The 18,716-nt window shown below is 31.8% G+C and overlaps 2 protein-coding genes across 2 annotated transcripts in view; both read left to right on the top strand.

Moving 5' to 3' along the window:
• Positions 1 to 251: 251 nt before the first annotated feature.
• LOC139985913 (uncharacterized) lies at positions 252 to 9,804 on the top strand. Its single transcript, XM_072000805.1, is given in 14 exon segments — positions 252 to 263; positions 356 to 484; positions 487 to 634; positions 1,282 to 1,416; positions 2,015 to 2,107; positions 2,231 to 2,395; positions 2,614 to 2,745; positions 2,822 to 3,030; positions 4,140 to 4,352; positions 5,379 to 5,789; positions 6,182 to 6,478; positions 6,733 to 6,934; positions 7,477 to 7,922; positions 8,284 to 9,804. Coding segments are annotated over 14 exon segments (2,781 nt in total). The 3' UTR covers positions 8,473 to 9,804.
• A 253-nt stretch (positions 9,805 to 10,057) lies between these two features.
• Positions 10,058 to 18,716, top strand: part of LOC139992656 (glucose dehydrogenase [FAD, quinone]) — a 33,325-nt gene continuing 24,666 nt past the window's right edge. The window contains exon 1 of the mRNA XM_072013769.1: positions 10,058 to 10,218. The gene's annotated coding sequence lies outside the window, so the exon portion shown is untranslated. The remainder of the gene's footprint in view (positions 10,219 to 18,716) is intronic.

Here is an 18,716-nt window from a genome sequence, read left to right as displayed (position 1 = left end):
GTTCGACAGATTATAACTTAGAATGTCCTGAAGGTAGAGAGCTTCCTTGCTCGTTCTGTTACCCTAAGAATCTTCCCACGTCCTTGAGATCTGGAGGTTCGCGTTCTCAACACCTTCAGGAAAAATTAATATTGCTTCTTTTGAAATCCTCTTACAATATTGATATTTTAAGATTTCAGAAAATTCTAGTATCGCAGATTAACAGAAGTAGACCTGAAGGATAGTTATACCCTGCTAAACTTGCCATAAAAATGACATATATAGTATATATATTTTAAAGCACCTAAATATTTTATGAAATTTTTTTAAATCTTTACTTAAACGATTGTAAAACGCCTGAGTATTTTGTAGATAGATAATCGCTCGCTATTATGTCCACGTATATCGAATGAATACATTCCTGACCGATTGTTCCGTACGGTCTCCAGTTACTCAGCTTATATCGAAACACGATTTTTCCATATCAGTTGCGTCAGCCGCTTTACTTTACTTCAGGTGCAGTCACTATCAAACAACGTTCGCTATCATGTTCCTATTGCTATGGAAATGAAATGTGTCGTGTTTATGTACTTTACACTATTTCCTTTGTTGCTATTGACCTCAGAGGTTTATCTTCATGGTTTTAAAGGCGAAGGTAGGTGTATTTTGAATCAAAATAATTCATTAAATCTCATATACTAATAATAGTGACAAAAACAAACAAGTTTAGAACGTCTTTCATCGCAGAAATATGATGATGTGATTTTATTAAGCTTACATATTATTAACTTTCATCCCCTGGCTAGCCGCGTCTGTCAATTTTATCATTTTTATAAGCACCTACTTGTTCAAAATCTCTTATCCACCAACTTATACAATATCATATTTAGAATCTAACACTGTTCTATTTAACCCTTCAACCAGGGGTGATTTTCATACTTTCCTATACAAAATCGTGGACGAAATTTATATTTTTGCAGGTTCGTTATAAGAAGACCTTTAATATGCAACACAAAAAAACGCGATACGATAATAGCATAGTCCGCCGAAACTAATAGAATAAGTAGAATACGATTTCGACATTGCACACGGCTGGAGAGCTAAATTAAATAGTACAACAAGTATTATGAATTCTATAAAGAATACTGTTTTTGTTAACCAAGTATCACATAGTAATGCAAAATGAAATTGCTAGTGCACAAAATGTTAAAAAAAATATTGAAGTTACAGAGTTCTTGCGTACGTTATCTCTGGAAACGTGTATATTCTTCAGAAAGTAATCTATTCTGTGCTTGATTACAGTAACTATAGATGATACCAGTCTCAGAGGATGCGCGTATTTACATTGCGGTGGGGATGATGTCTGCGTACATCGAAAATTTCGATGTAAAGACCCTCCGTGTCCCAGTATGCTATACTGCGCGAAATCTCGAACAGGTAAGTGCCTGGATGGTAAGTGCCGAAATTGAATTACATGGCGAAATAAAGCATACAAAGAACGTAATTAATCGCATCGATGCAATTTTCTATTCTCTCGAACAGTTGTTTAAGTCGAAAATCCAACATCTTGCGTTAAACTATTGCTTTGAACAGGGATACAGTAAATTTTGAATTGCTCGACACAAAGGAGAAATGAAATTCCTGTCTGGTGCGCATCTTTTTTGGTCGAACGTATGAACATGTATATTGCGGACCGTTCTGAAAAGCGAACTATTTCGTGGAATTTTCATTCTCAGTGAGACGATTCACGCTTCAAAAACGAAAGATTTGTCTGCGAGTTATCTTCGTCTCGATTTCTTCTAGCTGAAACTTCGTGTGCAATATCTAGTAATAGATTTTATTTAAAACGTTATTTGCTTGGGATCAGTGGTGGATTTGTTTTAAAATATAATTTGTTTGAGAGTATCCTATTTCAAAATTTATTTAGAAATGTTCTCATTTCACAATTTTAAGTATTTTCTACTCCTTCTTTTTATTAAAAATGTGCTATATTCCTCCTTATATAATTATCGATATTACACGTGTGTCCTTTAAGAATCTCTAAGAGGACCCTCCACCTGCGATACTGTACACTGCTCCAATGGTTACGTGTGCATGTTGAAAGTTCGTCGTTGTCACTGGGACGAAAGTGAGCATTACAATAATTTCTTTTTTTAATTTAAAAAGCAAAAGAAAGACTATCGATGTTTTCGTTGCTTCATTAAAAATTCTTTACTGTGGATTAGTAGATAATGAATTACATTTTATTCAGAGTGCGAGCAACAGATAGCAAGATGCGTAACCCAAAAAGAATACTACGAAGGCCCCGCTTCCTGCGCCGGGTTCAAATGTCCTCAAGGAAACCACTGCATTCTCCGGGAATCGTTTTGTGCGAATCCACCTTGTAAATTAATAAAAAGCTGCATAAAGAACAAAGGTTCTTGTCTATAAGTCACTGTGATGATGACAAGTCACACAGACTTCAAGATTTTTATATATTTAGTACATTTTAGTTTTTCTGTCATAAATAGTCGTAATATATTATATATATATATACTTCCAATAATAGTAATAAAATAAGAGTTATATGATTTTTCATTCGTAATGAAAATTTTGCCAAATGTAAATCTATTGATCAAATGATTGTTTCCGTAGAAGTGCAGCATTTATTCGTAAAGTGTCGAAATCTCGGTTGTTCATCCGAATACGAATGTTTCTTACGAAGACCAGAGGGTAACTGTTCGATACCACTTTGTAAACACACACCGGATTGCATAATGACAAGAGGTAGAGTTCGCGGAATTTTGTATATCATGTGAAGGAAATTTGTAAAGATCTTTTGTTTTCCCTCGTAATTTTCCAGAGAATGAAATGGCAAATGAACGTTGTCGTGGATGGATATGCCCACAAAGGCAAACCTGTTCCGCAGAAATTGTAGGATCTTGCGAGACAGACGACTGTAATATTAAAAGAACTTGCCATGAGGTACATGTAACAGCAGCGAATGATTCTGCTTCATCTTTTTCAAGAAGATCTCTGAAGAACGAGGACGTCCTTCGAAATGATAGCGAGGTACATTTCTTCCTAAATAGAATGAAATTATTTTTATATATTGCCAAATGGAATCGCGTTTCTATATTTTATGGAAATATTAACTTAGGTTTAACTAAATTATTAAATATTAATTGAATTGTGTTTTAATCAGGTTCTTCAGTAATGACTGAATTCACGCTTAATATAGACAAACTGAATTTACTTAATTTCATTCCATGAAAATGTGAAAATTTATCTTTGTCATTTATTTTTAACAGAAACGAAACGATAAATAATTTGTTGCATACAAGATAGGAGCAACCTAAATGACGAGGTGACTCGTTTTTCCACTTAACAAATGATTATCAATTAGGAATTAGAAATCTTATTTCTAATACTATGAATGTGATTTATATAATCATCTTTTCTCTCGTAATCACATAATTTTCATTGACGTTCCTCAATTCTATGAGTGAAATGTACAAATTTCGACTTCGCGTAAACTTTAAATAAAACTCGAAACTTCTCTAGTAATTTATTGATTTCTGTTGTGATCTTTATCGTTCGATAACAAAAATGATTAATATTTCTTCAGATACTAACAAACTCGGATCGAGAAAATGGAGTTGAAAGAAAAGGGTGAATATCATATCTCAAATAATTATTAGATTATACAAATTATATTTAAACCTTTCTATAAACAAACTAAAGTCAATTATTTGAATACCGAATGCGAGTTATAGAATCCCTGTCTTATGGTTAAATTATCTAAAATCGAAAACTGAATTGGACGCGATGGAACTATGGAGAAAAAATGTCGAAGAACAGGAAGATTTCAAGGTAACTTTTAAAATTAAATTAAGTAAAAAATTAAAACTTGTTTAAATAATATATAAATCTCATTATAAATTTGATTTTTACTCGTGATATTTACAGTAAAAATGAACGCTTATCAAAGCTAAACATTTTTTACTTTGAAAGATAATAATAATAATAAAAAGTCAGTAGAATATAAAGAGTTAAATATCTTTATTTATTTGGACGTAAGCATCGAAACTACTATGATCTTTCCACGGAATTCAACCAAACTTGTTTCTCAAGCCCTTCACGGTTCCCGATAAAAGCACTCCAGCATTCGCTATTTCCAGCAATTTCAAGATTGGCTTCAATCTATCAAGGAAATACTCGGTTCTCGTGCGTACGGTGACTGGCTAGAGGAAATTCTGTCGTCGCGTGGCGAAGAGTTGCGAAAATGGCTCCAAGCATCACATGGCAATCTGGATGCCATGGGACCAATACTTCCGGGACAAGAACGACCTACTACAGTGACAGAAAATCTATACTCAGTTCGCGGTACGATGGTAAGCACACGATGGAATTTTGATCGGAAGTGTGGCGAAATGGGCAAATCTTTTACCGTTATTCATACTTTGCAAAGCCGCAAGTATGCAACTTGCGTTTATTGCGCAGATGGATTATTTAAATTGTGTTACGTAAGTTCATTTGGGGTAAATGTGATTTGTGCGATGCAATATGTATGTACATGGAAGGTGAGATAAATGTTCGTAATAAAAGTGAGAGGGAATTATCGAGTAAAATGGAGGGTGAAAAAGAGTCGAATAGCAAAATTAAGCAAACTAACTCTTTAAGTGGCGATTTATTATGTCGTAGCTAGTTAAACGAAGAAAAAGATAGCAACGAAAATTTTCTCTTCTGTCTCGTCGGTTCCGTAATATGAATTCCGGTTAATCGTCAGATTTATCGTAACTGGACTGTGGATATTTATGCAAATTTATAGGAATATAACTTTCTAGGAATATAATTAAAAAATTGCAACTTGGATAGAAAATTGTTTTATTAAATATAAACACTGACATACATTTTCTATGCGGAATGGTACATTCCGAACGAACCAATAAATAAAAATCTGGTATACTCACTGTAAATAAAGAAATCATCAGGCACAGCAGGTTATATCAACAACAGCCGAAGAATTACCAACAACCTGGACACGAAATTATTGGACACCATAGAAGAATGCGAAAGATTAAAGAGACATCACTTTTTACATCTAGGATGGAGATTTAGCGACATAAGCTAAATAATATCATAGTGATACACCATTGGGTATACTCACATTCGGGTCAATTTATGTCATCACAGTCTGTGCTGATTATATCATTGCATGATAGATTGCACATACATAGATTACAATGAAAAAGAAATCTATTTTAAATATTGTAAAGGATACTATGTTTTGTATATCTGATATATTTTATGTCATTTTGTGCATCTGGAAATTTTTCATAAAATTTTTGCATGAAAATCCACAGTGAAATTGTGAATAACGAAAAGCTAATCATGATTTATGAAATTAATGATTTCAGAATATATCGCCATCTGACGATAAAAAAGGGATAGAAGAAATTGAGTCTTTTCTGAGAGAAAGAAATTTGACGCATATTTTAGAGAAGATTCTTGTACCAAGCAGAATCCTGTTACCGCCGTACGCAGCTTTAGAAGCTGCTCTGCTGAATAATGTAAGGGAATCTAGCCCTTCGCCATTTTTCAATTATCTTCTGAAATATCCCTCTTACGTGGGAAATCAATTTTTATCGTCACGGCCACAGAAAATCGAAAATGCTTACGATCAACAGTATCTTGTGGTTCCTGTGAAAAATATGAAGGAATTAACCAATTCTCCGATCATCGATTATAATCCCAGTATACGACATTATCACGGAACGATTTCAGAAAATGGAAAAGTATCTGATGTACGGGACAATTTTTCCTCTTTCGTGAGTTCTATTTTTATCAAATTATTCGTATGAACTTTTGCTTTATTTTTATCTTATTTTTATATATACAATATGCTAACATGAATTCTTCTGAATATATAAACCGATACTGGAAAAAAATGAAAATTAATTTTCGTTTAATTAATTAGATATTCTGTATGCATATTATTTTTAATCTTTTTTTTTATTTATGTATATTTTTTATATTATATTATGAATATAAATTTAATTTCACGAATAAAACAATTACATTTAAATGAAAAATTGATTAAATTAAATCAATTGTATCTATTTATTGAAAGAAGAAAAAGCAATAAGTATTTTAATTACAAATTAATTTTAAAATATTTCTACATAATTGTTTTTTACTAATATCAGAGCTGTTTTTGAAGAATGTTCCAGAGAAGCAAATGAATTTACCATCAACCAGAGATGAATTATCGTCTTTGTGGACTGGACTGCACAAAAATTTTGAAAAGACTTCACCTAAAGAAGAAACGCACTCTGTTGAAGATTCTATTGGTCTTTCGGGAGACAAAAGGTTGATGGCCAAGACGCAACACTTTGATGACATCCCTGTTGATTTGTTGGAGAAGTTTCTTAAGTTTTTTAACTCTATGCAGTTCTCCCCGATTGAAAATGTGTCACAGACTTTTGATGAAAAACCTATCGAAGAATATCGCGAAGAAGTAAGTTTTCTAAAGCTTTGGTAGAACTGACAGAAAGTTTTTCTCGAGAGAAAATTGTTTTATACTCGTGATACCTACGAGTAGACAATTAAAAAAGATACAAATGATTAAATACTTTCTTCCGTTTAATTTTTTCCGCTTCAAAATATTTGCTGCAAATTGTAAATTTAGTAATTTCTACAATTTCAACGTTATATTATTTCCCATTCTTTTTTAGTTGGAATAAATTTCACTAATAAGCTTCATCTTTTCAGAATTTACCTAAAGCTCCACGAAATGAGAAACAGGATAGAGACTTGAAATGGAGTTCGATAATTCATAGTCAAAATAACGAGGATACATTTAGGAATAAAAATGCTGAAGAGAATACAAATCAATTTTCTTTCCCTAATGATGACTATGGAAATTTTACAGACATGATCGAACCAGGTGTTAAGACGTTCTTTAATAAATTAGGTATGTTCCCTTCGTCCCTTGCGATATATTCCTCGTTACAATAAATTCGTTCTCCGAAATTTGTTTTACCACCAACAGCAAATCGTAAAGTTTTTTCACAATATTGCACAAATTATTATAATATCTTTACGCTAGAATGAATACATAGTAGGTGGCCTTGCTTGTAGCAGAGATGGAATTTTATAGATTCGTTACGGGTATAATGCCTATTATTTTCCTACTTCTATTGCGAACTGGAAGTTAAACTGCGTTATTCGAGTATCTACAAAAACAACTACGATTTTTTATTTCAATTCGCAAGTCGAATTTTTAAAAATGAGATAAACTTGAATTCTCACAATCGAGTTTGTTAAAAATTGTAAATTAAATTTATGTTTATTTAATAATATATTTTGACATTTTGTTGTATTACTAATTGCCGTATTAAGTCCATTGATAATTAACTACAAAATTGATTATAGAATTACGAAATTAGCAGTAAGAAGTTAATTAACATTCGATCGAAAGATTTGTCAGATTCAATAAAATAACATTTATTTCAGATAACATTCAACCTTTAAGTTATTCAGATCAGTCGAACGATGTCCAATCACAGTTATCATTCCCACAAATCGACGATACAAACAACGAAGAAATGGATTTAAATCTTTTCCTCGAACTGAACAGAGAGAGCCTTTTACCTTACGTACAAACCCTGATGGAAATGATGAATGAGGAGAATGATACTTTCGATAGAGAAACAGAATTGAATTTCGATGAAAGTTCACTAAACACGTCTTTCCTAAATAGTGAACAAGTTATTGTTGATGAAACTAACAAATACTATAATGAATCAAAATCTTCGGGGATTGAATCAAGTAACATTTTTCTGAAAAATGTTTTAAATAATGTGAATGATGCGCATAATTTACATATCTTAGAAGAAGAAACATTTGACCAGATTTTGCCTACGAATCAAACAGAAACAGCTTCATCGAATTTAGAACCATAACAGGTTTGTATTTTTTAAAAAGAATTTTAATGAATCTCTAACATTTAGAATCCTAAAAATGTTATAATGCTTAGAATACTAATACTTAAAATCTAAACAAATAGATAAACGAATCACTAAAGAATACGTAGTTTCTTTATTTTCTTTATTATTTATATTTTAATAATCTAACACAAAACTAGACAATTTTCGAGTAGTATACAAATTTGAATTAAAAATATTCTGTCTTCTTTCCGTGAAAAATGTCGATGAAACTACTAGATAATTTCAAAGAGACAGATGTACTCTACTATATAACAATTTAACGTAGTCCAATTGTTCGACGCAAGATAAACCGGTTTTTTAATTTCACTACGAGGAAGGAGAATCGAGGACACCTGAGCTAATTTATGCAAACGAGGAACCTACTATTCGGTCCTTTTATAATTTGCCTAGTTACGGTGCTGGCAACGGTGACATTGGTCTTCAGGATTTCACGTACGTCGAATATGGTCGTACGAATCTCGTAAACAGTAATGGGAAATCCACTAAGTCACAGTCGATGTGACGGTATTATATGATAACGTATTGCCCAACATTTGTTTTTAAGAAATTAAATTGTAAAGATCAACAGTGATTTTTTAATTTCCTATTTATAGAAGATTACGAACAGGGAATCTTTGAGAGAACGAAACGATCTATCCAAACTAATAATTTTGTATAAATGTTGCAACACACAGATACACTTTTATATAAACATTTTATTATCAGACTGTAGATTTTTGGGGAATTTAGGGATATTAAAACGCACAGAATACAAAAGTAAACAAAATATTCAAAGTACAATATACTCTGTAATATTTAGTGGATAAAACAAATATTTTTTGGGATTCTGTTTTATTTTTTTTTTTTTTTTTTTAGTATTATTCGTGAAAATATAAATTTCTATAAACATACGCATCTAATAGTATTTAATAGTTACTATAATGATACAACATGATATACACTGTAATATAATTATGACAGCAGTAAATCTATTAAATGATATATCATAATAATAAATGTCATCGAATGGCTAATCTCCTTGAAAGTGCGAGCCCAAATAAAGCACGAAAGAACAGCAAGGAACGTAAACTGAAGAATATATATTTCCGTTCAGTCATTAATATGCTATCATTAAATTTCCCATCTTACATATCCGCGAACACGGCAATTACTTTCTTTTAAAACGCTATCATTACATTCCAATAAAAACACAACGAACGAAAGATTTTTAATAAATTTGTGTGAAATGTACATTATTATATAATTATAATATAACAATGTTAAATCTTTGTTCTTTGATTCGGTAAATTGAAACTGTTCATAAATGACAAATGGAACCAAGTAAATTGCGATTTTGTACGTACCAATACGTAATTGTCAATTAAAAGTTAGACCCGTTACGTAATTGGAATTTCAATTAATTAAAGCTTCGGATATGTACGTTTTAACTGACGCAGTGTGATTGGACGAAACGTAATAAACGTTGCGATCTTTGTAGAAATTTGATAAGTACGTTTAAAAAGATAAAAAAAATGTAAGGTACTTCTTAAAAATATCAAAATATTATATATATCTAATAAAGATTAATCGATACCGTTTATTACGAAACGATATCTCGCGCGTATCTTTCGAAAGTGGTGCAACTCAAACGAGTCTTTCGAAAAACCAAAAGAAAACTATTTGGTAGCTTATAAAATAATTATTTCTATAATAATCAAGAATTATTTTTATAATTCTTTGAAATCCTTCTTCGACAGTTTCGTCGTTCTTGTAACACATGACTGAATTATTTTAGACTATAAATCTTCCAAAATACTTGCCATACCACCTAATAAATGTACGATTTATTCATAATCTTATTTTTGATCACGAATCAGAAATAAATAAATTATTTTGTCAGCAATAAAACAAAATACTGTCGCTTAACTAGACGTTCCTACGCTCCTTCAAATTGTTGTAAAAGCTATTCGTACCGTGTCCTCCGATTCTCAGCGCCATGAAAACGGCGAGATGGTAGCGACCGCTCGGATCATTTCCATAAGCTGGTACCATGGCAGAAGGGAAGGCAAGAAAGTGGTGGAAGTTGTCGAATATTACAACCTGGATGGAGAATGGTATCGGGCTAGTCTGCTGTTGATCGTGGCACCGTGAACCACGATCCTGTTCCTCCCGCGCGTATCGTAAGCATAAACACGCCGAGGATCCTCGGTGTCGCAACCGAAGTGAAACTTGACTCCAAAGGATATTAAAGGGCTACGACCTTCCAGAGGTGAGTAACTTCATTGTATATTCAAACATATCGAATAGAAGATCAATTATTATCGAGCAACAAAATAAAAAAGAGAGATTTTTGTTGGTATTAATTTTATCGACGCTCGACAATTATGTATTTCATGAAAAAATCTGCATTTTTTAGTTTATCCAATTTTGATACTATATTTGATATTGATAAGACTATATGTAGTGTATAATTCGTGATATTATGTTACAAGTTGGTAACTCGAATACGAAGAAAAAGCAATGCGTATGCTTAAAACGAAGGAAAGTTTGACAATGAAAAAATATACTTTTTACAACAGAGAAATACATTTAATAGTCTTGTTCTTATTAAAATTATTGTCCTTAATACTAAATACAAGTAACAAATAAATGATGTATTATTAATACATATTGAACATAAACTTCATTCACCGACAAAGTAAGCGTTAGTTTTAACATGTTATGGAATTATACCGCAAAGGTAATTTGGATTGAATGAAACAATTAATTTGAATCTTCTCTAACGTATTCATTTATCCTGTTTGAGTCAGAACGAGTTATATTTTTTTTCTATAATAAATGTAATCTACAATAAATAATTGTTAATCTGTAAAGTGTTATATGTTATATGCTCTACATGTATTAGTTTGATACATTGCACTGATTTTAACTGATTCAGTTCTGTCATTTAATAGCTGATAATGTAGAGTTTTTATTTAAAATCTTAAAGGAGTAATTTATGAAATTTTGCGAAGTGAGAAAAAGTCGACGGCTGCGCTGATTGTCTGATGGGAGAAGGCGAACAAGTCTTTTTTTCCCTAAAACGTCGCAAGACGTTAATTATAATCGCAAGTTCCGTTCTTTCACATTTTTCATTAAACAATGCCCTACCGGCGAAACGAAGTCGCGTGCATTGCGTAACGTTGAAAAGAACGACAAGACAAGATAATCAGGAGGAATGTATACCTATATCTGAAGTTTGAATCTAATTATACGTACGTTATGTGAAACATCTGTCTCTAACGAAGAATAAAATCAAGAAGAAATTACGTAGGTACACCGAATTGAGTAAATCGAACGAGCAACTTTCGAAGATTATTCTTATCCTGAGAGTGAATTCCATTGTCTACTAATTTAGAATCTTTTCTTTCAATATATTTTGATATTTGATTTTTATTCTTTGATATTTTGACATTATGATATTTTCAACTATTCTTTGATCTCTTGATATTTAATTCGCCATATACATCGAAAATTAGAAATTAAATTAACAATCTTTCTAAAAATATAAAAGCATGATAATGTAACCGCAATCGTCGTTGAAATTCAAGGTTGAAAGTTTGGAAAGTATTTCATAATTTTAATTGTAGATCTTACTCCTTTCACTGAACAATCTTCATGTGTTGTTTTCATGTATTACAAAATATCTGACATTTTGGACACTAAAGATTTTCTGTGAACAACATACGTTGTACAATGCTGACCTAACTCACAGTAAACAGAGTCGTTAAAAGACACCACTTCTTCTGTTTCCAAGAAGCACAATCGAGTGGGAAAACACACGATTCACTGGTTGTCAATTTTTCAAACGCGAGACAGGCATTACAAGTAACCTGTTAACCTGGAAAAGACGAGTTAACTCGTCGTTCCAATTACCACTATTTCTAATCTGTTGTAACTAGAATCTGGAATTTTTTAAATGCATAATAATATAACAATATGTCTGAATTACATTTGCAAGAATTGATAGAAACTAAGTTCGGTTTCATTAATTTTGCACCACAGGTTCAGAAGCAATTTTTGATTGAAGAGTAACCTATAGTAGTTAAGCTTGCGCGATTTTAACGCGTTAAATTATCAAATAAGCCGATAATTGAACTGACAGATTCATATTACACGTGGTATCTTTTAACTAAAATCAGAGAAGCAACGTTAAATTTGCGAATATATCATGAATAATGCATGTATTTTCGATATACTATGTAGAAGGTAAAGCAGATTGTATCGGTTTATTTTTTCATTCTTTTTATTGGATCAATTGATCCTTGAAAACGCAGGTTTGTAGAAAATATTCACAGAAAAATATACTTTGAGAAAGATATATTGAATTAATAGGAGAATTTCATGGACAGATTCTCTATTTTACGAAAATTTCAACTTTTAAATGTGAAATATCAACTTTATTTTGAATTGAATTTTACTACAGTGTTCGTTACACTACTTAGTGTGTAAAACACATCACTATTTAGGAACCATTCCTTTTTAAGAAAAACATGAATTTGTATGAAATATGCATTGTCTATTAATAATCGGAAATTTGAAAAATTGATGCTAAAATTCTAGCTCAAACCTGAAGTAAATACAAATTTGCCTTCGTTGAATTAAAATCATATGCATACGACGAGAGTATAAAACAAAATGTTGATAATATTTATATTTATTTAACATTGTAGAAAGTTATATACACGTGTAAAGCTTATAGCAGATAATCTGTCGAAATCAAAAGTTAGAATAAGTTTTTCTTCGTGCGTGCATCTCGCAATAATGCCATTACAGTATTATCGACTTGCGTCGCGAATATACCTTGGCATTAAGAATCATGGAATCATTCTACCTTTCCCTTGAAATATTCTCACTAAGTTCGTCGTACTGTTTGTCTGACATTCTCTCTGACCGTGTATATAAAAATAACGGTTCGCTTTTTTACTTTTTTCTTTTCGTTTCTTTGACAGCTCGCATTAACGAATCACGCACGATATTTCATTATAGATGAGAAAAAATATAACGGTTGATTTTTATAATTGATCAAAGTTCGACGCTGAGATGTTTAGGATTGGAAACGTTATGGGATATCATTATTCATGAATATGTATGAACTTGTTATTGTTCATGATACTTCTATACGCGGTATTTCTCGTAACTGGATCTTGATTTTAGTTTTGTCCTAAGTGGCAAGGAAAGAAAAAAGAGCCGAGAGAGAGAGAGAAGTTTCTCATGAGCCAACAAGCTCTAACATTATGTGACACGATTGTTTTGCAAATACAGTTACAGATTGTTCGCAGCCTTTTACATACTTTTCTTTATGCGCTACTGGAATATTAATCTTCTCCAGCTCAGATACTTATCGTGATAAAAACCGTGCTAAGTACTTAGCATAGTATACTATGCTATGTTATACTTTCTTACATTGTTAGTTAACAATAAGTATCTTTTTCGCTTCCTATCGGTACAATGTCGAATGTATATTAAAATATTTCAATGTTGTTTTCAAAAATTCACGAAAATATCTGATAACATAACACTGTAACATTAATCGTATAACGAGTTTTTAGCACAAAACAAGTATTCTAGTTGAATCGAAAATTTTTGAATCGAATATTTGGGTTCGCGTTGGTTAACAACCTGAAATTGAAATTATAATTTCCAACTTTGGAAACGAGTTTAAAATATGAAATAGAGATTACTAAATTACATTAAGAAAAATAAATTTCGTATCAAAGACGAAAAAAAAAAGGATGATAATCATTAAATCGATGAACATTCTTATACGTTGTATGTTAAAAATTATGAAGAAATGGATCCGAGAAATAAAATGACGACTAGGACTTGAGAAATCATATTCATCCTATAAATTACATCAGCGATAAAAATCTCAATCGTTCATACTAGTCATATCCTCCGTGAAACGAGCTTAGTTCTAACCTTTTTTGTACGAACAATTTTCCACAATTCATTGGAACATCCGATATCCGGCGACCATAGCGGCATAAAGTGAAGTATAAATCTTGAAACGTACGATTAGAGAAGTGGAAGTAATGGAGACTTTTTCTCAGTAAACGTAAAAGACGTACTCTTGTTTAATAGGCATGTTAAAAATTGCCCCTAACAGCTCGTTGCTCCAGCGTTACGTAAAGCGGCTTGTTAAGAAAACTTTATATGAATTACTGCGAATTTTAAGGTTGAAAGACCTGGATAAATCTCGTTGCACAATCTTCTCTTCTGACGTTTTTATCGTACAACTCTTGTCGCATATATGAATTTAATATATTCTAGAATTTCATCAAAACATTTCATTGTTATTCGTATGTTATTCTTATTACATTTTATATTGGAGATTATAGTTTGTAGATATAAGAAGTATTATTCTGAGTAGCAAGATTCTGAGATACCTTAAAATAAAAGTTCTAAATTTCATCCTGCATGTCATAATTACATATAAAATTCCACCTAATTGAGAATTATTGAGACTACTTAACGTCAGCTGTTACTCGAGAGTGAAATTATGAGAATATTCATAACGTCTGCGATAGTCCAGAATTCCGGAACAACCGTTAAATGTTAATCAGTGTTCGTCTTCTGACAATCATTATCTACGTGTAATGTTTCAAAATGTTGTCTTATTACACACTAATTCGAGACATACTGTATGCCATTAATTAATTTCTATCTCTCAAACATTTGATTTAATTTATCATTTAATACCCCCGAATTTCATAATACATACATATGATTTTGCAATTACATCGTGCACTAATTACTACATCAAATAATTAGAAATTTATTGATATTAATTAGAAATAAATTGCGGATATTCGTACGTATTTATGCAACTTCGTATTTTATGCACAAGAGTGAATAGAAAAACGGAATTTAACTGTAGATTTGTTTCATTTATTAAATATCATAACGAATACTTTATTTTGAATATTCCGCGTATTTTTGCATATGCTCCTCGTTTTTCACATTTTTACATCTTTTTCTCAACAAGTGCGTAAACATTCGCAATTTCATTGTGAGACTGACGTTTTTCATTACGTCATTAAGGATCGATTCTCCTTTTAAACAGACGTTAAAGATACGTAGTGTTAAAGCAATAAAATTCTACGGAAGCAGTAATAGAAGTTCGATAGAACTGCTAGAAATAAATAGTCTTGGTATTGCATAAATTTTGATTGACGTACGCGCTATTTGAGCGGCCAGGCGTTATGACGAAGTGTAAAACGTTACAAGGCTCGAATAGTTACGAGCTGGACGGAGAGATTTCAATTGCGTGACAGTCGTATATGTGAGCAATAATTACCGGTAAAACGCAGCACGAGATCAAACGAAATATTACACGCAATGTATTTAAAATGCGGCGAACGTCAATTTCCGATTGTTTGCTTTAATCAAACAACGGCGAGAAACTTATTTTATTTTCGAATTTTCATAAATTTCATTTATAAAGAAATTTTTGTATAATTCAATTAAGAATGGTTGAAAACTTGAATTTTAGTATACCACCTTTTATTGCTGTCTCTTTTAGTCTGTAATTTTACAAAATTTCTTCAATGTTATTATTCTGTAAAAAGATCAAGGTTGTACCTGGATAATTACAGATATTAAAAATTTCTGTCCGGTTAGCTAATGAAGCTGTCTGACGAAATTGTAGGTTGAACTTTTTATTCGTTCATTTCGCAGCGAAAGTGTCGTTGAGAAATCAACTTGGAATCATTTAATTAATCGCGAACGAATGACTTAATATCGGCCATTCATAAATTTCACTGTAAGAATTTTTAGAAGAAAACGCTTTTTATCCTTCGATAAATTACTCTTGGGAAACTTCATTTCGGCTGTTCGTTCTCATCATGGAAAAATTTACGGGACGTATAACCTTATACATATATAATATGTCCTGTCCTCTTTTCTGGAAAGATATTTAGGGACTTCACATAAAGACCTGAAAAATGCTATTTTTCATTATTTATTATTCACAATATTCACAATAAAAATCATTGAAGTGATATATTTAGAGTTGAATTTTAAATGGATTCTGCGGACAGATTTGAGAAACGAAAACTCTTATTTAATACGCCGAATTTCATGAAATTTGCGGATGTTCCGTATTGAGCCTTAGAATGCTATCAAATTTTACTTGAAGATCAGAGAATAGTGTTTCTAACTAGATACGATACGATTCTTCCTCTCAAACAACGTAAACTCTTCGTAGAAGTTGGAAATAAGTAAGTTTAACGAAGTCACGTACTGATAGGGAACATATATCATCGTATTCTCTCCAATAAATCTGTAACTTTTTCCGAACGAAGTGTTCGCGTTTGTTAAATGGTCAAACAGAACGTATCCTCCACATTTGGTGAAATTTATCCTCGACTAAAGTAAAATACGACTCGAAAGACGACGTTCGCGAAGCTACCTAATTGTAAAATTGCATAATACCTATACTATGTAAATTTAGTATTATAAGGTGTTCTAGTTCGAACTTTGAAAGTATGCACAGAGTAAGGATAAAATGAATCTTTAGGAGCTTATAATTTTAACTGAGTGAACGGAAGTAAAATAAACGGAAATTAAACGGAAAATTAAAGAGATATATAATATAGCAAGCTAAAATCAATCTTTTCGATATAAAATTTATTTATAATCATTCAATAGGTATCATAACTGAATCTCTTTATAATACATTAAATGGAGATATTTTCATTCTGCGGGAACATTTTATGGATGGGAAAAAAGAGATTTAAAGCTTTTAGCTGTACATACTGTATTCAATATTTCTAAAAATCCTCATTCAATAATTAACGAAATGGAGGAATTTTAAGCTTTTAACAGTAGAACGAAAGTTCAATATTTTCAAAAATTCTCATTTAGTATTAATACAATTTTAATTAAATTCCCTTTCTGATTTGTATATCGAGTATGTCTTATTCGTGTATATTCGTCTCTCACATAATTTTAATCAAATGTTATAAACATTTTACGAATTATCAAAGGATAGATTTTATTCAAATATAAAGAAATATAGAGAAATTCTTATTTTTATTCCTTCTTTCAAGTCTCATGTACGCCTCGTACATTTGTAGTAACGTAATGGCAGCAGTTACCTTTTAATGATTGAAAATTATAGGATCGTGTAGAAAATAAAGCTTCGCAACGATCGAAAACAAATCAGTGTAAAATATTTTGGCGGAATTGACGTTATTCAAGCAAATAAACAGGATGATTATTTAATACCGTTTTATAAGTATTACGACACGCGTGTGGGCACGCATAACTTGTAGACAGGATAATTTTTTCTTTTCTGTCAGAAAAATCACCGAAGAAAGTGTGGGAGGCTTCCTCGTTTCCGTTACCACGATTCCACGCATTTATGCGATGTAAATTATAACAGATGCTGATACAAGTCTATTTCTCGACGATCAAGCAAGTATGAATGGACTTTCCGCCGGGAGAACAACTGATTCGGGTCTCGAAATTTCTTATGTAATTGCGAAGAAAGTGTCTCATTACTGAAAATGAATTTCAACTTCTTGTTCTTACAATTCGATTTTTATTTTATACATTGCTAACAACTTTGATAAAAAGATTCCCGGAATTTTTTAATTTCCCATGCTATACTTATCCGAGTGAACCTAACTTTAATGGCAACTTGTATTCTGTATTTAAAACATATTGTTAGATTGCAGATATTTATGAAAATTCATATTCGTACGAATATAATTTAAAAAATGAAATTTCGACAAATAATTGTTTTTCCTATTAAATATTATAAAGAATTCTATACTTTGGATATTTCATATATTTTTGCATATTGTGTGTAGTTCATGCGTTCTTCGATCTCCAAGTTTTCCAGAAATCCATAAAAAGCCGATCTCTATATAAGACAAATCCAGCCAACTCGTAATTCTGCGCTGAAGATGTGTTTGACGCGTTCCAATACGAGACATTCTCAGTCGAGGATATTGAATTCTCACTCGTCCAAGCTTTCGACACGTGTACGTCCCGATCGAGAAACGTCGCTATGCAATTAGTCTGTTATACGTTGTAAGTCTGACAGGGTGTCGAAGCAAAAAGCCAGGAAAACTAGCAAAAAAAAAGAAGCTGCAGAACCTGCGTGACTTTCGTAACCGACGCGGTTCTCGGTCAGTGAACGTAACGGTGTTGAAGGTGTGTACACACGATCATGCACATTCACGTTGACAGTGTCCTTTCATACTGCAAGTAGCGATGCGCGCTGAAACATTTGGAATCTTTTCAAACATTTATACGTGACATGGAGAGTTCGAAACACCTCGAACATGATTCGATATTTGAAACTTTCGAAGGTTTTGGCAAATCTTGAATCTTGAGTCCTGACTTTTGAACGTTTAAAGTTTTTCGGAGTTTTAAAGGATTTTGGCTCTTTAAAATTTCGATAAATATCAAAAATCTCGAAAAGCTTCATAGATTTTCAAAGTCAGATGTCAAGGCTTTGAATCTCAGGACTTTCAATATTTTCAAAATTTTGAAGATACATCAGGATGTTGAAGAATTTCAATTCGAGATCGAAACCTTAACGTTCAAAACGTATACAAACTCAAGATTGAACATGTATCAGGACTCAGGAATCTTAAATATCGAAAGTGGCTCGAGTTCTTATAATATTGAAAAACTTGGAATACCATTTCGGAATTGGAATTTGAACAAAATTGGAATAATCAACTGTAAGATTCTCTTGTCTAACTCAATTAA

This window comes from Bombus fervidus, chromosome 1, assembly GCF_041682495.2.
Source record: "Bombus fervidus isolate BK054 chromosome 1, iyBomFerv1, whole genome shotgun sequence".
Lineage (NCBI taxonomy): Eukaryota > Metazoa > Arthropoda > Insecta > Hymenoptera > Apidae > Bombus > Bombus fervidus.
Note: the sequence above shows the minus strand (reverse complement) of the source record. Positions and strands in the feature narration are given on the sequence as shown.